The sequence below is a fragment of the Oncorhynchus nerka genome, linkage group LG3 (assembly GCF_034236695.1).
Source record: "Oncorhynchus nerka isolate Pitt River linkage group LG3, Oner_Uvic_2.0, whole genome shotgun sequence".
Taxonomy (NCBI): domain Eukaryota; kingdom Metazoa; phylum Chordata; class Actinopteri; order Salmoniformes; family Salmonidae; genus Oncorhynchus; species Oncorhynchus nerka.
The window spans coordinates 73503481-73523263 of NC_088398.1; the positions used below are offsets into that span (position 1 = coordinate 73503481).

A 19783-nucleotide genomic window follows, 5' to 3' on the forward strand; every position below is an offset into this window, starting at 1 on the left:
AGGTGGTGACCTCTGTCCGTTAACCCTGAGAACCAAAGACAAACCATTATCAGCTGGGTTGTATTCTTTGTATGCAATTGAGAAAAGGCCTTAATCTCTTTCTCTCTGTCTCTCTCTCCCAGGTAACCCCCCTCTCCCTAACCCGTACGGCGATGCCAACCAGGCCACCCCGGTGATGCCTGTGCAGCAGCTGGTGGGAGAGATCCTTTTTGTTAGGACCAGCTACGTGAAGAAGATCATCGAGGACTGCAGCAACTCAGAGGAGACAGTCAAGCTGCTGCGCTTCAGCTGCTGGGAAAATCCCCAGTTCTCCTCTACTGTGCTATCAGAGCTGCTCTGGCAGGTAAGTGTTAAAACTGCTGAATCACACACACATGCTCACACACAAACACTCCATTATTTGCTCACACACACATAATATGCACATTTATACTGACTCTAAATACACACATCATATACACTGCTGCTACACTGTTTATCATGTCCTGATGCTGAGTCACCTTACACCTATACATATCTACCTCTATCGATCCAGTATCCCTACACGTTGTCAATATGGTACTGGAACTGACTGACCCTGTATATACACTGAACAAAAATATAAACGCAACATGTAAAGTGTTGGTCCCATGTTTCATGAGCTGAAATAAAAGATCCCAGAAATGTTCCATACGTACAAAAAGCTTATTTCTCTCAAATTTTGTGCATAAATTTGTTTACATCCCTGTTAGTGAGCATTTCTCTTTTGCCAAGATAATCCATCCACCTGACAGGTGTGGCATATCAAGAAGTTCATTTAAACAGCATGATCATTACACAGGTGCACCTTGTGCGGGCGACAATAAAAGGCCACTTTAAAATGTGCAGTTTTGTCACACAATACAATGCCACAGATGTCTCAAGTTTTGAGGGAGCGTGCAATTTGCATACTGACTGAAGGAATGTCCATCAGAGCTGTTGCCAGAGATTGAGTGTTCGTTTCTCTACCATGTTACCTCCAATGTCATTTTAGAAAATTTGGCAGTACCTCCAACCGGCCTCACAAACACCGATCACGTGTAATCACGCCAGCCCAGGACCATCACATCCGGCTTCTTCACATGCGGGATTGTCTGAGACCAGCCACCTGGACAGCTGATGAAACAGAATCATTTCTGCACAAACTGTCAAACTTCTCGGGGAAGCTCATCTGTGTGCTCGTCATTCTCACCAGGGTCTTTACCTGACTGCAGTTCGGCGTCGTAACCAACTTCAGTGGGCAAATGCTCACCTTTGATGGCCACTGGCACGCTAGAGAAGTGTACTCTTCACGGATTAATCCTGGTTTCAACTGTATCAGGCAGATGGCAGACAGCGTGTATCATGTCATGTTGGCGAGTGGTGTGCTGATGTCAACAATGTGGACACAGTGCCCCATGGTGGAGTTATTGTATGGGCAGGCAAAGCTACAGACGAAGAACACAATTGCACTTTTATCGATGGCAATTGGAATGCAAAGACACCGTGACAAGATATTTTTGGGTTGGAACCAAAACTCTCAAATTTGGACTCCAGACCTAAGGACAGATTTCCAACGGTCTAATGTCCATTGCTCGTGTTTCATTGCCCAAGCAAGTCTCTTCTTCTTATTGGTGTCCTTTAGTAGTGGTTTCTTTGCAGCAATTCAACCATGAAGGCCTGATTCACGCAGGCTCCTCTGAACAGTTGATGTTGCCATGTGTCTGTTACTTGAACTCTGAAGCATTTATTTGGGATTAAATTTCTGAGGCTGGTAACTCTAATGAACTTATCCTCTGCAGCAGAGGTAACGTTAACTCTAGGTCTTCCTTTACTGTGGCGGTCCTCATAAGAGCCAGTTTTATCACAGCGCTTGATGGTTTTTTGCGACTGCACTTGAAGAAATTGATTGACCTTCATGTCTTAAAGTAATGATTGACTGTCATTTCTCTTTGCTTATTTGAGCTGTTCTTGCCATAATGTGGGTCATCTTCTGTATATCACCCCTACCTTGTCATAACACAGCTTATTGGCTCAAAAACCCTGGAATGAGTAGGTGTGTCCAAACTTTTGACTAGTACTGTGTGTATATATAAACATACCCCCAGTAATCGTCAACGTACTCAATTGAGTTGCTATGGCAGATAATAACCACCCTAGGCCCATATACCCCAGTGGGCAGCCAACACCACTAGAAAACACGACATCTCAGAAGCCGTTGGTCTCGTCCTCTACCTCCCAAGTGGTGTTTTTCATATTTCTGTGTGTTAGATCTTATTGATGATGTGTGTTTTGTTATCCACCAGGTGGCGTACTCCTACACCTACGAGCTGAGGCCTTACCTGGATCTGCTGCTGCAGATCCTGCTCATCGAGGACTCCTGGCAGACACACAGGTAACGTCAAACTCAGGACATTATCACGTCTTTGGTCTGGGAAAGATCACACACTGGATGCAGGGTTTTGTCCCAACCTAGTGTCAACACATCTGATTTGAACTCATCAGACTTGAAGTAACTTCTTCAGGTTCTTCAGACACACACTGTAGCCTTCTAGGAATAGGAATATGGCCGGTTTCACTGGTTGGTGTTTCCTCTCTGGCTAATTTTCTATTTTGCGAGCCAACATCATCCCTGTTCTATCTGATGTGTAACTGACCTCCCTCTCTCCCTGTGTGTCTGTGTAGGATTCACAACGTGTTGAAGGGTATACCAGACGACAGGGACGGCCTGTTTGACACCATTCAGCGCTCCAAGAACCACTACCAGAAACGGGCCTACCAGTGTATCAAGTGCATGGTGGCCCTGTTCAGCAGCTGCTCTGTGGCCTACCAGATCCTACAGGTACAACAGAGACAACACTATGCACTAGACCACATGTCAAACTCAAGTCCAATCCGGCTCACGAGCCGATTTAAATCTGGCCCGCCGGTGGTTTGAGTATATAAACAAATTAATTGCCATTTCAGGATTCTTAATTGCAATGCAAGGAAAAAGTCATTCATAAGCACTCTTACAAATTGTGTCTCTGTCTCTCTTTGTCTGTAGAGTAACGGGGACCTGAAGCGTAAGTGGACCTGGGCGGTGGAGTGGCTGGGGGATGAGCTGGAGAGGAGACCCTACACAGGGAACCCCCAGTACACCTACAACAACTGGTCTCCACCCGTCCAGAGCAACGAGACCTCCAACGGGTACTTCCTGGAGCGCTCGCACTCTGCACGTATGACCCTGGCTAAGGCCTGCGAACTTTGCCCCGAGGAGGTAACACTCGCACCAAATGCGCGCGCACACACACACACACAGGCACTATACGACACACACACATACAACCCAAAGGTAATATCTAACATGGATGCATGACTTAAATGGTGGTAGTTGAAGTAGTGATAGTCTCAGATAATGTATTTTGGGAAAGATGCAACATTCTGACCTTGGTGGTTTTTGCCTACAGAGTCAAGGTAATGTGGAAACAATGTAGAGGAAAAAGAAACGCACACCTATTTAGGCAAGGTGCTGGCTAGCGGAGTGGAAAACGTGAAAATAAAGGAGAGCCGCACACTCTTAAGAGCTCAGATGCAAAAATTTAATGTCCAACGTTTGGACAGGCAAGCTGTCTTCATCAGGGTATATTTGGAAACAAGGAACTTGCCTGCAATACTAAACTCAGCAAAAAAAATTAAACGTCCTCTCACTGTCAACTGCGTTTTATTTTCAGCAAACTTAACATGTGTAAATATTTGTATGAACATAACAAGATTCAACAACCAACATAAACTGAACATGTGACTAACAGAAATGGAATAATGTGTCCCTGAACAAAGGGGGGGTCAAAAAGTAACAGTCAGTATCTGTTGTGGTCACCCACTGCATTAAGTCTCCTCCTCATGGACTGCACCAGATTTACCTGTTCTTGCTGTAAGATGTTACCCCACTCTTCCAACAAGGCACCTGCAAGTTCCCGGACATTTCTTGGGAGAATGGCCCGAGCCCTCACCCTCCGAGCCAACAGGTCCCAGACGTGCTCAATGGGATTGAGATCCGGGCTTTTCGCTGGCCATGGCAGAACACTGACATTCCTGTCATGCAGAAAATCACGCACAGAATGAGCAGTATGACTGGTGGCATTGTCATGCTGGAGGGTCATGCAGGAAGGGTACCACATGAGGGAGGAGGATGTCTAACCTGTAGAGCACAGCGTTGAGATTGCCTGCAATGACGACAAGCTCTGTCCGATGGTGCTGTGACACACCGCCCCAGACCATGACGGACCCTCCACCTCCAAATCGATCCCGCTCCAGAGTATAGGCATCAGTGTAATGCTCATTCCTTCGACGATAAACTTGAATCCAACCATCACCCCTGGTGAGACAAAACCGCGACTCGTCAGTGAAGTGCACTTTTTGCCAGTTCTGTCTTGTCCAGCGACGATGGGTTTGTGCCCATAGGCGGCTTTGTTGCCGGTGAGGACCTGCCTTACAACAGGCCTACAAGCCCTCAGTCCAGCCTTACTCAGCCTATTGCGGATTGCGGACAGTCTGAGCACCGATGGAGGGATTATGCGTTCCAGGTGGAACTCGGGCAGTTGTTGTTGCCATCCTGTACCTGTCCCGCAGGTGTGATGTTCGGCTGTACCGATCCTGTGCAGGTGTTTTTACACGTGGTCTGACACTGTGAGGACGATCAGCTATCCGTCCCGTCTCCCCTGCAGCGCTGTCTTAGGCCTCTCACAGTACGGACATTGTAATTTATTGCCCTGGCCACATCAGCAGTCCTCATGCCTCCTTGCAGCATGCCTAAGGCACGTTCATGCAGATGAGCAGAGCATCTTTCTTTCTTTTTGTGTTTTTCAGAGTCAGTGGAAAGACCTCTTTAGGTGTCCTACGTTTTCATAACTATGACCTTAATTGCCTACCGTCTGTAAGCTGTCTTCACGACCGTTCCACAAGTGCATGTTCATTAATTGTTTATGGTTCATTGAACAAGCATGGGAAAAGGTGTATAAACCCTTTACAATGAAAATCTGTGAAGTTATTTGGATTTTTACAAATTATCTTTGAAAGACAGGGTCCTGAAAAGGGGACGTTTCTTTTTTTTGCTGAGTTTTAATGAATTTGTTAAACAGTAGTGTCGGTTATATGGAATCTCATGCAGCAATACAAACTATACTATTTTCTTCCTTGTGATGTATGGTTAACACGTTGCTGCTAACCAACTGTTTTTTCACTCCTCTGGCGTGTCAAGTTCTAGGCGTTAAGTGTTGTAGTCATACTATCAAATATCCTGGAACTGATATCTTAGTTATTTTTTTTTTTAACTTCCGAATTTGTGTTTATTTCTATAGGTAGGGTCTTTTTGAGTTTTTGCGAATGTTATTTCCAGCTTCCACACCTCGTAGTGTACACAAACTTTAAGCTAACATGTTGATATGTTATTTCCAGCTTCCACACCTCGGAGTGTACACAAACTTTAAGCTAACATGTTGATATGTTATTTCCAGCTTCCACACCTCGTAGTGTACACAAACTTTAAGCTAACATGTTGATATGTTATTTCCAGCTTCCACACCTCGTAGTGTACACAAACTTTAAGCTAACATGTTGATATGTTATTTCCAGCTTCCACACCTCGTAGTGTACACAAACTTTAAGCTAACATGTTGATATGTTATTTCCAGCTTCCACACCTCGTAGTGTACACAAACTTTAAGCTAACATGTTGATATGTTATTTCCAGCTTCCACACCTCGTAGTGTACACAAACTTTAAGCTAACATGTTGATATGTTATTTCCAGCTTCCACACCTCGTAGTGTACACAAACTTTCTAACATGTTGATATGTTATTTTTCCACACCTCGTAGTGGACAAACTTTAAGCTAACATGTTGATATGTTATTTCCAGCTTTCGTAGTGTACACAAACTTTAAGCTAACATGTTGATATGTTATTTCCAGCTTCCACACCTCGTAGTGTACACAAACTTTAAGCTAACATGTTGATATGTTATTTCCAGCTTCCACACCTGCGTAGTGTACACAAACTTTAAGCTAACATGTTGATATGTTATTTCCAGCTTTCGAGTGTACACAAACTTTAAGCTAACATGTTGATATGTTATTTCCAGCTTCCACACCTCGTAGTGTACACAAACTTTAAGCTAACATGTTGATATGTTATTTCCAGCTTCCACACCTCGTAGTGTACACAAACTTTAAGTAACATGTTGATATGTTATTTTTTACACAAACTTTTAACATCTGATATGTTATTTCCAGCTTCCACAGTAGTGTACACAAACCTAACATGTTGATATGTTATTTCCAGGTAGTGTACACAAACTTTAAGCTAACATGTTGATATTTGCTGACAAACTTTTTAACATGTTGATATGTTATTTCCAGCTTCCACAACAGTGTACACAAACTTTAAGCTAACATGTTGATATGTTATTTCCAGCTTCCACACCTCGTAGTGTACACAAACTTTAAGCTAACATGTTGATATGTTATTTCCAGCTTCCACACCTCGTAGTACACAAACTTGCTAACATGTTGATATGTTATTTCCAGCTTCCACCTCGTAGTGTACACAAACTTTAAGCTAACATGTTGATATGTTATTTCCAGCTTCCACTCGTAGTGTACACAAACTTTAAGCTAACATGTTGATATGTTATTTCCAGCTTCCACACCTAACACAAACTTTAAGCTAACATGTTGATATGTTATTTCCAGCTTCCACACCTCGTAGTGTACACAAACTTTAAGCTAACATGTTGATATGTATTATTATTTCACTTTTTCCTCTAGATTCCTTTGTGTTCGTCTCCTTTGCAGAAGCTCAGTGTACATTACAATGCTTAGCCTTATTAATCCTTACCATGAATGGCGATATGATATATGCTAACGTTACTTATACAAAAAAACAGAAGAAATCCACCTGAAAACATAGTTTATCCCATAGAGCGGCGCACAATTGGCCCAGCGTCGTCCTGGTTAGGGTTTGGCCAGTGTAGGCCGTCATTGTAATTAAGAATTTGTTCTTAATTGACTTGCCTAGTTAAATGAAAGGTTAACTATTGACCCTTGTATATGTTATGCAATGATATCAATTATGCCATTTCAAACTAGTGTCACTTAACGAAGCCCGGTGAGGCCATGTCTGAAGAAGAAGCTGCCATGCGGAAATCGTCCTCGCCACAGCAGCTTTTGCCAGGGGACGGGACAGGACCACAGCAACACACTGTAAGCCCCTGGCACCCTCTTCCACTCTGTCCCCTCTCTAGGTGTTCCATACAGGGCGATGTTAGTGGTGTCTGTTCACTAGCACATTGACACAGGAAGAATAGCCTGGGCAGTAGTACCAACACACAGACAGACAGTCTGGAGCATAGGAGCTGGACAATAACAGATAGCAGTGACAGGATGGTCATATGTCCGCTCGGCTGTTTGCGTTCTGCTCCTTAAAGTGATTTTGTGATAACAGTTGGTGATGGCGCAAATGTTTTACTCGTCATGGTCTTTGGGAATATAGCCCGCTGAAGACTCATCCTTTCTCTGTATCCAGTGACTGACAAAGCAGCCAACTCCAGGTTCCTACTTGGCAGCAGATATAGAGCTGATGGGATTCTAGTATAGACAATTTAAGATCCCTATGATGTTCCATAATATAGAGTCAACCCCACCAAAATCCAACATGTCAAGATTAACGTTGCACCATCGACAAAAATTGCCAAAAATCCAACTGAACCGCAAACCGCGAGCAAACATTTCCTCTTTCCAGTAGCCGTGTCCCATTGGTTACCTAAAGCAGCACTGACTTCCTGGCTTCCCTTTAGTTCAGTTGGTCCTTAACCTAACCCTGTTTATCCAATTAAAACGGTTTGTTCCACCTCCCCAAAGCAAACTCAAACTATGGTGACAGAACTGATCTGATGATGAAGTGCTAGTGTTATGTGTAGTGTACTTACTGGTGTGTTCAAGTGTTGAGACTAGGTTGGTACATAGGGAAAACCTGTGGTTTATGTCAGCCATTTAAATCGCATGTGTTCATAATATATTTCTAGACAAGAGGAATACCTATGTGAGAATGCTGTTCATCAACTACAGCTCAGCATTTAACACCATAGTACCCTCCAAACTCCAAACCCTGGGTCTCGACCCCGCCCTGTGCAACTGGGTACTGGACTTACTGACGGTCCGCCTCCAGGTGGTGAGGGTAGGTAACAACATCTCCACCCTGCTGATCCTCAACACTGGGGCCCCACAAGGGTGTGTTCTGAGTCCTCTCCTGTACTCCCTGTTTACCCACGACTGCGTGGCCATGCACGCCTCCAACTCAATCAAGTTTGCAGACGACACTACAGTGGTAGGCTTGATTACCAATAACTACGAGACGGCCTACAGAGAGGAGGTGAGGGCCCTCGGAGTGGGGTGTCAGGAAAATAACCTCACACTCAACGTCAACAAAACAAAGGAGATGATCGTGGACTTCAGGAAACAGGAGAGGGAGCACCCCCCTATCCACATCGACGGGACAGTAATGGAGAGGGTAGTAAGTTTTAAGTTCCTCTGCGTACACATCATGGACAAACTGAAATGGTCCACCCACACAGATAGCGTGGTGAAGAAGGCGCAGCAGCACCTCTTCAACCTCAGGAGGCTGAAGAAATTTGGCTTGTCACCAAAAGCTCTCACAAACTTTTACAGATGCACAATCGAGAGCATCCTGTCGGACTGTGTCACCGCCTGGTACGGCAACAGCTCCGCCCACAACCGTAAGGCTCTCTAGAGGGTAGTGAGGTCGGTACAACGTATCACCGGGGGGGCAAACAACCTGCCCTCCAGGACACCTACACCACCCGATGTCACAGGAAGGCCAGAAAGATCATCAAGGACAACAACCACCCGAACCACTGCCTGTTCACCCCGCTATCATCCAGAAGGCGAGGTCAGTACAGGTGCATTAAAGCAGGGACCGAGAGACTGAAAAACAGCTTCTATCTCAAGGCCATCAGACTGTTAAAAAGCCACCACTAACATTGAGTGGCTGCTGCCAACAATACTGACTCAACTCCAGCCACTTTAATAATGGAAAAATTGATGTATACAATGACATACAATGACATCCTGGACGATTCTGCACTTCCAACTTTGTGGCAACAGTTTGGGGAAGGCCTTTTTCTGTTTCAGCATGACCCCGTGCACAAAGCGAGGTCCATACAGAAATTGTTTTTCAATGTGGAAGAAATTGACTGGATTTCACAAAGCCCTGACCTCACCCTCATCGAACACCTTTGGGATGAATTGGAACACTGACTGCGGGCCTAATCGCCCAACATCACTAATGCTCTTCCCTGAGAGTGGAGGCTGTTCTAGCAGCAAAGGGGGGGACCAACTCCATATTAATGCCCGTGATTTTGGAATGAGACGTTTGACGAGCAGGTGTCCATTGTCCATACTTTTGGTCATGTAGTGTATATGGAAACATGATCTCAGTAGAGCATGTCTCCCACCATGCTGTGGAGAATACTACCCACTCACATAATAGTCTATTTTATATTTAACCCTCCCTCAGTTGATATTACAACATCCAAGGCCGTCACACTCCTACACAGCGTGTCACTCTCTTCCATCTCATTCAGTTAAAATAGGCTAATGTTCATATTATGCTATTAGGCCAGTAGGTTTGAGTTGTGTATGAATGTTAGGTGGGAAAAAATGCATTGGGAATGAAAATGGTAATAATCCTGGACTTCATTTCCCAGGAGCCCGATGACCAGGAAGCCTCTGAAGATCAGGACACCTCCCCTCCAGAGGACACCTCCCTCTACCCACACTCATCTCCTGGGACGACCACACAGTTTCAGCAGGTACACAGACACTATACTGTGACTGTTTACTATCCCTGTAAACGGAGGCTTCTAAACGAATGAATGACCGACATTTTGTCAGAAGTTCCATCGCACATCAGTAGTTCCACTAAAAACCTGATTTTGTTTTCTCATTCCTCCACAGAACAACCATCCCCACGGACAGCCATACACAGGCCCCGCTGCCCAGCTCATGAACAACCCTCAGCACCCTGGCCCTGCCCCTTCTACCCCAGGCCCTGACCCCGGCCCAAGAGCACAAGAGAACTGGGAGAGCACTGAGGAGGTCCCCTCCACCTCCACGGCCCCTACCTCGCCTAAGGAGTAACACCAGCACTCCCCTCTGCTGTACCTCCAGCCTCCTGCTCTCTTTCCTCTCCCCTCCAGGTGACTGACCAAGCTCCTGATCGGGACTCTCTCTCTCTTTGGGGTCTCCAGGGCAGGGCCAGGCTTCACAGCTCCTCTCCAGGCCCCCTCAAGTCTCTCATGCTACTGTGCTGCCTGCCTGGGGGAGGTGCTCTCCCCTGGGGCTGTCGACTGCAGAGGGGATAGTGTTGTAATGAACATAGAATACCCAGGCTTGACGATGCTGACACACTTGTCAACATGACGAAAAGTTGTACATAGTGTGTTTGTTTTGACTGTTAAAATGACCCCCCCCGTCAGGTTTGCTGTTCGGAGAGAGATCTTGCGAGAAACAAAAATAACAAAAAAGCAACACTTAAGAGGAAAAAAATGTATTTTTGTTTTATCACCCTCGGCAGTGATATTTGGTCTGCCATCGGACGGTTACCAGTCATTCACCTTTAGGAGGACACATTGTTATTATTAGTAAGCTCCTTGGCAACCTCTTGACCGATGCCAAATCAACTGATGAGCTGGGGTTGGTTTTAGTGAGACATGGAATGGTTGGGTTAACTTTTACGGTGTTTTGGTTGATGAAAAAATGGTGATGCAACATTGTTCTGGAACTCGTTGCCTTTTTTTTTTTTTTTTTTTTTGGTAATTGATCTTTTCGGAAGTTCTAGTTGATATGCTGTAATGTTTAGCATGGCTTCTCACCCGAATAGCATAGCTCAAGGGAAGATATGTGATAACATCTGTCCTTCATCCAGACAATTCCTTATGGCTTTTATTTTCTCATCTTCCCCTTGTACATTCAGGGTGGTATTTTGAACCAATACAAAGTGGTTTTTCAATTGCACATTATTGTAATCCAACTAAACATTCGCCAGTCTATTTTTGGTGGGATAGGGTGCTTAGTATTCATCTATAGGAATTTTGAGAAAGAAAAACACGTATGAAACCTGCAGTCTCTTTGGTAGATACTAGTCAAACGCCGGGGCTCACCAGGCTGGTCCACTCTGGGGCCGCAGCGTCCTCTCCTTGGAGAAGGGGCACACTGTATCGGCTGATTAGTCGTGTTGCAACATGGGCTAAGTAATTCTTTAGGATTTAAAAAGGTATACATCAGTAAAACTATTTAATTGCTAACTTGAATGTGTGTATTTTGGGGATTTGTCTAAAATACCAAATATTCTGCCCACCATAATACTTCGCTCTTATTTTATAGAATTTATTTTGTATTTCACACAAAGAATAGAATTTGATTTATAAACATTTTGTCCTTGTCTTATTTTTAAAGGTATCGACTGTACAGAGTTCAGCACCGTTTTTTGCCATGGTGTGACGTTGAATTCTGGAGCTACAGTCGCATTGCGCCCTTAGCAAATAAACATGGAATATTGTATTCATGTAACCGACTTGGTAAAAATGTCTATGTACATTTACTTTCTGGATTCTCATGTAGGCTACTGCTTGCAATAGACTTGGTCTGTAATTGCGGGTAGCTTGAAGGCAAATTATCATCCTGATTCCATCACTAGTATATTTCAGTGATTCCCATTTAACTGTAGGTTTGCATATTCAGGCTCCCCTTCTGGCCATACAATACTGAATAACCTTTTATTTAACCTGTAACCAGCCAAATTGTTCGGGTGATGAGGCCCAACTTAATGTAAAAAAAAAAGTACAACAGTGAAATATGCAGTCTGCTCCAACCCAATTTCACCAGTTAGCAAGTCCTCTAGGGTCCAACTCCACTGGAGCACTAACCTAACAAATGGAGTCAACACAGGTTAGCTTCATTGGAACATATTTTATTGTCAAGACATCTAATTCTCCTTCTCCGAGACGGTCTTTGTTCCACGCAGTCTGCCTGTACGACGGGCAGCAATGAGACCGACCTTGCGACCAGCAGGTGCGTCCCTCCTGATAGTTGAGGGTTTTCCAATATGCTGGTGGTTACCACCACCGAAGGGATGCTCAACAGGCTAGAGGGGGGAAAAGGGGAGAAAGTCAGCAGAGCTTTAAAACAGCATTTAAAGTAGTTGGGGCTTAGCCATGGTAAATCACAAGCCTCAGCTTTTTACCAAACCAGGTGTGGCAATTGCCGCTTTAAGTTAACGTCTGCGCTAAACGTTGGACATTGGGTTTGCTTATTTACTAGCTAGTTATCTAGCTATGTGATGAGAATTACCTAGATCAAGAGCATGGCTGTTTGTCAATCTGCTCCCTTAGCATTGGCTGTTACATGTACTTGTTAGCATTGCAAACCTTCAGATTAGAGGCAATGTTCAATGCCAGTATTACTCAATATCAGGATTGCACAAGGTCGGTATGACAACCTGGATACCACCCAAGCCTAGTAGGGCCATCTACAAACCTGAGGTATATCAGGTGCAAAGAAAGACACTATCTCTGGAAGACTGCTTGAAGTAGAACTTCAAGATCCAAATCTAACCTTCAGTTTTCCATAAACATATGCAGAAGAGATGTCCACTTACGTTCATGGCCACACCACGGACACGTGGCCATGAGTTCCTCTTGGCCTTGTACTTGTGGTAGGCACGACCGGCCTTCAGGATGGGCTTGTCAATACGTCCACCTCCAGCAACCACACCTGATGACGAGAGGAGAGAACTATTACTCTGGTGGACAGGATTACCTAACCAGCCATGTCACAACTGGTAGGACCCATATTCTGAATGGCAGTAAATACTCTGGTTTTCCTGTTCTCTGGCAAAACTGTCTGATCACATCTTATCAAAATACATGTGCACAGTGCAGCACATTTCATCAAGACGGGGGTTAATTGGACCCTTATGAGCAAGTGGCAGTGTCCGAATATCTGTACTTTTCTAAAAAGGCATTTTGGGTAGCGAAGAAAGTTTGACTTTTATTTTACCTTTATTTAACCAGGCAAGTCAGTTAAGAACAAATTCTTATTTTCAATGATAACCTACTGTTCCTAGGCTAACTGCCCACTCAGGGGCAGAACGACAGATTTGTACCTTGTCAGCTCGGGGGTTTGAACTTGCAACCTTCCGGTTACTAGTCCAACGCTCTAACCACTAGGCTACCCTGCCGCCCCAGGGAAATTAAGTATACTTTAAATGCCAGGATGACCTACTCATTCCAGCTTTTCTAGTAGAATTCACAGCACTCTGAGACCAACACGTTTAACAGTTGACATGTAACAAAATGAACAATTCAGTAGAATGAGCCTAGTATGCTGATATACTGTACAAAACACATCCACCTCACCATTAATTAGAAAACATTGAAACCTTCAGCTCACCAATATACGCAAAGCAAAACAATCTCACATTCTTACCAACAACTGCTCTGTTTGCGGAGGCGATGACCTTCTTTGAGCCAGAGGGCAGCTTGACCCTGGACTTCTTGGTGTCTGGGTTGTGGGAGATGACTGTGGCGTAGTTCCCAGACGCCCTGGCCAGCTTGCCCCTGTCACCAGGCTTCTCCTCCAAACAGCAGATGATGGTTCCCTCTGGCATGGTGCCCACGGGCAAGACATTACCGATGTTCAGTTGAGCTGAGAGAGATAGTTGTTATAAGATAGTCATTCAGCAATAAATGTTGAATTTCAGAACAAAAGTTTTTTTTTTTGTGCAAATGATGTTTAAACATTCAATTTGGCCTTACTGCAATTCACCTATTTACATTGAAAAATTGTTCGCCTATAGAGAAGATCAGGACATTATTTGTATTTTAGGCTCTAAACTGGTACCAGGCTACCTTCAGACTAGATGTGACAGTCCTAGAGCATAACACACCTTTGAGGGGTCATATTAATGTAGCCTAAACCGTCTGGACGCTACAGACAATAGTTGGCAAATAGGCAATACCGACTTCAGACAGGTCCAGTGACGCTTATGGGGGTCGCCGTGGCCAAACCATTAAGACGCTACAGATGTTTTCAAGATCTCATGGTCTGACAAACACTGCTGAGGTATTCTAGATAGTTCTAAAAAATAGCCTAGATGAGGTAACAAACTAAGCAGACTACAGGTAATCAACCCCATGTCCAGTTCCATTCCTCACCTTTCTTTCCACAGTAGATGAACTGGCCGGTGTGGATGCCCTCTGCAGCAATAAACAGCTCAGTCCTCTTCTTGAATCGGTAGGGGTCACGGAAAGCCACCTTGGCCAGGGGAGCGCCACGGCCTGGGTCATGGATGATATCCTGAGGGAGACAACGGTCAAGTCAGGTCCAAAGCAAATAGTTTTAAACAAAAGTTCTTAAAACAATGCATGGCAAACTCAACTTGGGACGTTGTAGAAAACGGTATATTTCAGCAGCATAAAAAAAATTGCTATTGTGAGAGCATTACCTTCACAATTCCCTTGATGTAACCATGACGTTCAGCAAAGTCAATGTGTCGGAGTTTAGCAGCACCTTTTCTGTGCTTCACGTGGGCTTTGAACACAGAGCCAGCACCTTTCCTCTGTCCCCTGATAACACGGCCCATTGTGACTGGAAACAATTTTGAGAATTCAGTTACAGCCCGGATCAAAGTATACGGAGTTCAAGACAGACCCAGACAAAATTAAATCAAATCTTATTAGTCACATGCAACAGGTGTAGAGCTTACAGTGAAACACTTACTTACAAGCCTCTAACCAACAATGCAGTTTAAAAAAAATACGAATTAATCAAAGTAATTAAAAAACAGTAGTAAATTAACAATAGTGATACAGGGCGTACCGGTAGAGTAAATGTGAGGGGGCCGGTTAGTCGAGGTAATATGTACATGTAGGTAGAGTTAAAGGCACTATGCATAGATAATAACAGAGTAGCAGCGGTGTATATTTCGCTAAATATACCTGCCATTGGCAGCTGACGTTTAGCTATATACCCAACGTTACCTAGCTAGCTGCCTAACCAACCATGATATCAAGTAAGGATCATTCTCTGCATTAAGGCGGAATTGTTAACTAACAAATTCATGTTAATGGACAATACTTGCATGTAGTTGTAAAGTTGTCAGCCAATTAACGTTAGCTAGCCGACATGCGGATTGTCTTAGCATATGCCAACGCTGGCTAGCTTAACGTTACCCATTAATGTTCAGTGTCGACTCACTACACTATGTAACTAGAAACTAACCAGTAAAATAAATATTGGGTAAAAAAATATATACAGCGATGGCTCTACGCTCGTGGACAATAAATACGGAACGTCTGAACAAATAACAACCAGAAAACCGGGTTACCGGCAGCTAGTGATTACCGCTTCACCAAGACGAATGAGCCCATGTCACTGCGCACCCATATTCACACCACAATCATCTAAGATTTAAAACGCATTAAAAATCTAATTTTGTCGCTTCAATGATACAACGACCATAGTTAGCAGTGTCTATTATACGTTTTCTACGTTTTTTTTCGAGTGGATGATAGTATATTATACAAGATTTAACTCGGATTCGGTAAAGAGAATAAAATCAACATTCTCCTACCTAAACCCCGATGACGGAAAGAGGAAGTGTAAGGTTGAGCTAGACGATTTCTTCCGGTGAAATAGACCATGCGTCTGACGGGAACAGTAGGCACGTGATTTTTTTCTGCTGTAAATCTGATTGTCCAGCAGATGACAGCAAATCGTTAGCAGACATCTATTTGTGTTTTATAAAGCTCCCCTACACACACTGTCTTGTACAACTAACCGTGTGGGGAGACAAAATTCAGTCCCATTCAAAATACTTTCCTATTTTTTGCAATTATATTATTTACTTAACTACGATACGCACTTCACCTGAGCAAAAAGCAGATACGGTAGACTTATATTTCCACGCAAAAGGTTGCGGGTTGGCGGGACTGGCTGATGTCACTTCCAGAAACCGGAATGCTTATGGATGCTACTCTCAGATGCTGAATAGCCCACGTTTTGCAAGCATGGAGAGGCCAGAGATAGCCAGACTAGTAAATTGAGCTAAGGAACAGAATACCAAAGGAATACCATTGGGTATTGGAGAAAGATCATCAGTGTGTATTGTGCAAACAATACAGCGGATGGCTCAGAAACCTGACGAAGGTGAGGGTGCAGATGTGGTAAAGAACTCAGAGTCCGAGCCTCGCCCCAATGGTCATGGAAAGGATGATTCTGGCCCAGTGGGAGTGGAGAAAGTGGAGGCCTGCCTTTTGAGTGACCCATATGTAGTCTCATTGTTAAATAGGTGAATGTAGATCGAAGTGGACTTGCGATTATTTTCTGAGATTCCCAGATGTGGGAAGTGTGCAGAAGGGCATGGGACAAAGGTGGAAAACCCTGTGTGTGTCAATTGTGGGGGTACCCATGTTGCCCGGTGTGAGAGAGACAGGTTAAGGTTGCTAGGGTCAGAGTAAAAATGAAGGTGTTGTATGCTGAGGCAGTGAAGAGAGTAGAGGATGATGGGTGGAGGGTGAGCAGTAAGGACTAGGCCAATACAGAGTGATACGAATTTGTGTTTCAGTAAGGTTGGCTTATTAGCATTCATTACCATGGTTATCAACTGTTCCACAGAAATGGAAAGTAAATCACAGAAAATAGATGTTGTGGTGGCAGCTGCAGTGATGTACTTGGGTGTACAAAGTTTTACCAGAAGAGTTACAAGGTGTTTTTGAACAAAAGCGTCCCGGGCCGTCAGCCTGGTGTAGGGTTAGTTAGGTTAATATAGTGGTATGGGTTAAGGTTAGTTTGTCACACCCTGATCTGTTTCACATGTCCTTGTTATTGTCTCCAACCCCTCCAGATGTAGCTTGTTTTCCCCAGTGTATTTATCCCTGTGTTTCCTGTCTCTCTGTGCTAGTTCGTCTTGTATGTTTCCAAGTCAACCAGTGGTTTTTCCCCATTCGCCTGCCTTTGCTATTCTCCTTTTTCGAGTCCTCCCGGTTTTGACCTTGCCTGTTTCTGCACTCTGTACCTGCCTGCCTGCCTGACCATTCTGCCAGCCTTGACCTCGAGCCTGTCTGTCACTCTGTTCCTCCTGGACTCTGAACTGGTTTTGACCTTTTCCCTGTCCACGACCATTCTCTTGCCTATTCCTAAAACTCCAACCATCTGCCTCTTGTGTCTGTATCTGGGTCTCGCCTTGTGTCATGATATAGTTAGGTTAATATAGTGGGTTGGTGTAGGGTTAGTTAGGTTAATATAGTGGTATGGTGTAGGGTTAGTTAGGTTAATATAGTGGTATGGTGTAGGGTTAGTTAGGTTAATATAGTGGTATGGTGTAGGGTTAGTTAGGTTAATATAGTGGGTTGGTGTAGGATTAGTTAAGTTAATATAGTGGGTTGGTGTAGGGTTAGTTAGGTTAATATAGTGGCATGGTGTAGGGTTAGTTAGGTTAATATAGTGGTATGGTGTTGGATTAGTTAGGTTAATATAGTGGTATGGTGTAGGGTTAGTTAGGTTAATATAGTGGTATCATGTAGGGTCAGTTGGTGGTATGTAATAGTGGTGTGGTGTTTGGTCAGTTGGTGGTATGTAATAGTGGTGTAGGGTTAGTTAGGTTAATATAGTGGGTTGGTGTAGGGTTAGTTAGGTTAATATAGTGGTATGGTGTAGGGTTAGTTAGGTTAATATAGTGGTATGGTGTAGGGTTAGTTAGGTTAATATAGTGGTATGGTGTAGGTTTAGTTAGGTTAATATAGTGGGTTGGTGTAGGGTTAGTTAGGTTAATATAGTGGTATGGTGTAGGATTAGTTAGGTTAATATAGTGGTATGGTGTAGGATTAGTTGGTTAATATAGTGGGTTGGTATAGTTTAGTTGGTTATGTATAGTGGGTTGGTGTAGGGTTAGTTAGGTTAATATAGTGGTATGGTGTAGGATTAGTTAGGTTAATATAGTGGTATGGTGTAGGATTAGTTAAGTTAATATAGTGGGTTGGTGTAGGTTTAGTTAGGTTAATATAGTGGTATGGTGTAGGGTTAGTTGGTGGTATGTAATAGTGGTGTGGTTTTTGGTCAGTTGGTGGTATGTAATAGATGTATAGTGTAAGGTCAGTTGGTGGTATGTAATAGTGATTTGGTGTTTGGTCAGTTGATGGTATGTAATAGTGGTGTGGTGTAGGGTTAGTTGGTGGTATGTAATAGTGGTGTGGTGTAGTGTTAGTTGGTGGTATGTAATAGTGGTGTGGTATAGTGTTAGTTGGTGGTATGTAATAGTGGTATGGTGTAGGGGTAGTTGGTGGTATGTAATAGTGGTGTGGTGTTTGGTCAGTTGGTGGTATGTAATAGTGATTTGGTGTTTGGTCAGTTGGTGGTATGTAATAGTGGTGTGGTGTTTGGTCAGTTGGTGGTATGTAATAGTGATTTGGTGTTTGGTCAGTTGGTAGTATGTAATAGTGATCTGGTGTTTGGTCAGATGATGGTATGTAATAGTGGTGTGGTGTAGGGTTAGCTGGTGATATGTAGTAGTGGTGTGGTGTAGGGTTAGCTGGTGATATGTAGTAGTGGTGTGGTGTAGGGTTAGCTGGTGATATGTAGTAGTTGTGTGGTGTAGGGTTAGCTGGTGATATGTAGTAGTGGTGTGGTGTAGGGTTAGCTGGTGATATGTAGTAGTGGTGTGGTGTAGGGTTAGCTGGTGATATGTAGTAGTTGTGTGGTGTAGGGTTAGCTGGTGATATGTAGTAGTTGTGTGGTGTAGGGTTAGCTGGTGATATGTAGTAGTTGTGTGGTGTAGGGTTAGCTGGTGATATGTAGTAGTTGTGTGGTGTAGGGTTAGCTGGTGATATGTAGTAGTTGTGTGGTGTAGGGTTAGCTGGTGATATGTAGTAGTTGTGTGGTGTAGGGTTAGCTGGTGATATGTAGTAGTTGTGTGGTGTAGGGTTAGCTGGTGATATGTAGTAGTTGTGTGGTGTAGGGTTAGCTGGTGGTGCAAACTGTTTTCCCTTTCCCTCTTCCTTTTTATTTTTGTATCACAAAATGTAACATGATCGACCACACACTCTGTGCCGCCAGCACAGTAGCTGGCGGCATGCACAAACAAACAGGTGCGAACGCCATGAAACCACGGGAGAAGAAGGCTACAGGTTGGGGTGGCCGGGACAGAAAAGGTTGTTGGGATGTGGGTTGATTGGAGCTCCGGTGTCAATCATTGATAAACAAACAATAAAATTTGACTCACTGTGGCGCCGGTTTGGTGCGGCTGTGCTGTGACTTGGTCAGAGGTGGTAGGAGATAGCGCTGGACAAGAAAGTGATGCAAGTATGGAGCATAGTGGTACAAATAAAGGGGGAAGTAAGAAAGAGAAAAGAAAGCGAGAGAGAAAGGGAGTAGTTTGAAGGGGAGCGAGAGGTCTATGGAGGCAGAGAGGACGCAGAAAAGGAAGTTTGAGAAGAGCAACAGTTTCCAACACCAGTGCCAGTTTGGAGGTAGATAGGGCATGATAAGTGGCAAGGGGAGGAGGAGCAAAAAGTGATTCTGAAGTTAAGGGAGGAAAGGGGAGTTGGGGCGATGTGTCCGATACGTTTGTCACACTGTGATAAAAGAGTTGATTGGGGGCATTCCCAGTGGTGCAGCGGTCAAAGGCACTGCATTGCAGTACTAGAGGCGTCACGACCTGGATTCAATCCCAGG

The 19783-nt window shown here is 44.1% G+C and overlaps 2 protein-coding genes across 7 annotated transcripts in view; one reads left to right on the forward strand and one right to left on the reverse strand.

The window, feature by feature from the left end:
* LOC115113362 (probable ubiquitin carboxyl-terminal hydrolase FAF-X) overlaps positions 1-11627 on the forward strand; it is an 81083-nt gene extending 69456 nt beyond the window's left edge. For all 5 annotated transcript variants that reach the window (XM_065015657.1, XM_029640918.2, XM_029640934.2 and 2 more), the window contains 7 exons: positions 123-343; positions 2304-2392; positions 2683-2839; positions 3044-3256; positions 7124-7237; positions 9760-9864; positions 10010-11627. In XM_065015657.1, the coding sequence (XP_064871729.1) occupies positions 123-343; positions 2304-2392; positions 2683-2839; positions 3044-3256; positions 7124-7237; positions 9760-9864; positions 10010-10192 (1082 nt within the window). In that variant the 3' untranslated portion in view covers positions 10193-11627. The remainder of the gene's footprint in view (positions 1-122; positions 344-2303; positions 2393-2682; positions 2840-3043; positions 3257-7123; positions 7238-9759; positions 9865-10009) is intronic.
* Positions 11628-12007: 380 nt separating this feature from the next.
* Positions 12008-15769, reverse strand: LOC115113384 (large ribosomal subunit protein uL2-like). Of its 2 annotated transcripts, XM_065015688.1 has the most exons (6): positions 15687-15769; positions 14559-14701; positions 14269-14410; positions 13541-13759; positions 12711-12826; positions 12008-12197 (listed from the first exon to the last, which is right to left on the reverse strand). In XM_065015688.1, the coding sequence occupies exons 1-6, from the start codon at positions 15754-15756 to the stop codon at positions 12039-12041; spliced, it is 849 nt and encodes a 282-aa protein (XP_064871760.1). In that variant the 5' UTR covers positions 15757-15769; the 3' UTR covers positions 12008-12038. The 2 variants fall into 2 exon arrangements, with proteins under 2 accessions (XP_064871760.1, XP_029496815.1); XM_029640955.2 differs by lacking the exon at positions 15687-15769.
* Positions 15770-19783: the final 4014 nt, after the last annotated feature.